A 953-nucleotide genomic window follows, 5' to 3' on the forward strand; every position below is an offset into this window, starting at 1 on the left:
CCATTTAGAGGGGGAGGGACCCTGCCCTTGACCCCGCCCTTGACCTTCTGACCCCATTGACCTTCACCCCATTGACCCCAAGTCCCATTGACCTTCAACCCTCTTGACCTTCACCCCATTGACCCCAAGTCCCATTGACCTTCACCCCATTGACCTTCAACCCTCTTGACCTTCACCCCATTGACCCCAAGTCCCATTGACCTTGACCTCTCTTGACTCCCTTGACCTTCAACCTTCTTGACCTTGACCCATTGACCTTGACCTCTCTTGACTCCCCCCATTCACCCATTGACCTCTTGACCCCCTTGATCTTGACCCATTGACCCCCCCTTGACCCCCTTGACCTTCAACCCTCTTGAGCTTCACCCCATTGACCCCAAGTCCCATTGACCTTGACCTCTCTTGACTCCATTGACCTTCACCCCTTGACCTTCAACCTTCTTGACCTTGACCCATTGACCTTCACCCCTTGACCTTCACCCCATTGACCTTCACCCATTGACCTTGACCTTTCTTAACCCCCTTGACCTTCAACTGTCTTGGCCTTCACCCCATTGACCTTGACCTCCTTGACCCCAACTCCCATTGACCTTCACCTCCTTGACCTTCACCCTCTTGACCTTCTCCCCATTGACCTTCAACCCTCTTGACCTTCTCCCCATTGACCTTGAGCTCCCTTGACCCCCCTTGACCCCAACTCCCATTGACCTCCACCCCCTTGACCTTCACCCCGTTGACCCCACCCCCCTTGACCTTTGACCTCCCAACCCAAGATGGCCGACCCCATCATGGACCTCTTCGACGACCCCAACCTCTTCACCCTTGACCCTTTCCCCGACGACCCCTCCCGCTCCCGCGACCCCGTGGCCGAAGCCCTCGGCCTATCAGGAGCCTTGGACCCGCCCCCTGACCCCGCCCCACGTGACCCCTCCCCTGACCCCGCCCCTCAACCC

The 953-nt window shown here is 57.7% G+C and overlaps 1 protein-coding gene across 1 annotated transcript in view; it reads left to right on the forward strand.

The window, feature by feature from the left end:
- Nucleotides 1-773: 773 nt before the first annotated feature.
- The window catches only part of LOC104393905 (chromodomain-helicase-DNA-binding protein 8-like), a 17,753-nt gene continuing 17,573 nt past the window's right edge, over nt 774-953 (forward strand). The window contains exon 1 of the mRNA XM_010003429.1: nt 774-941. Coding sequence (XP_010001731.1) covers nt 774-941 — 168 coding nt within the window. The remainder of the gene's footprint in view (nt 942-953) is intronic.

This window comes from Chaetura pelagica, unplaced genomic scaffold, assembly GCF_000747805.2.
Source record: "Chaetura pelagica isolate M959 unplaced genomic scaffold, ChaPel_1.0 scaffold148, whole genome shotgun sequence".
NCBI classification, from domain to species: Eukaryota; Metazoa; Chordata; class Aves; order Apodiformes; family Apodidae; genus Chaetura; species Chaetura pelagica.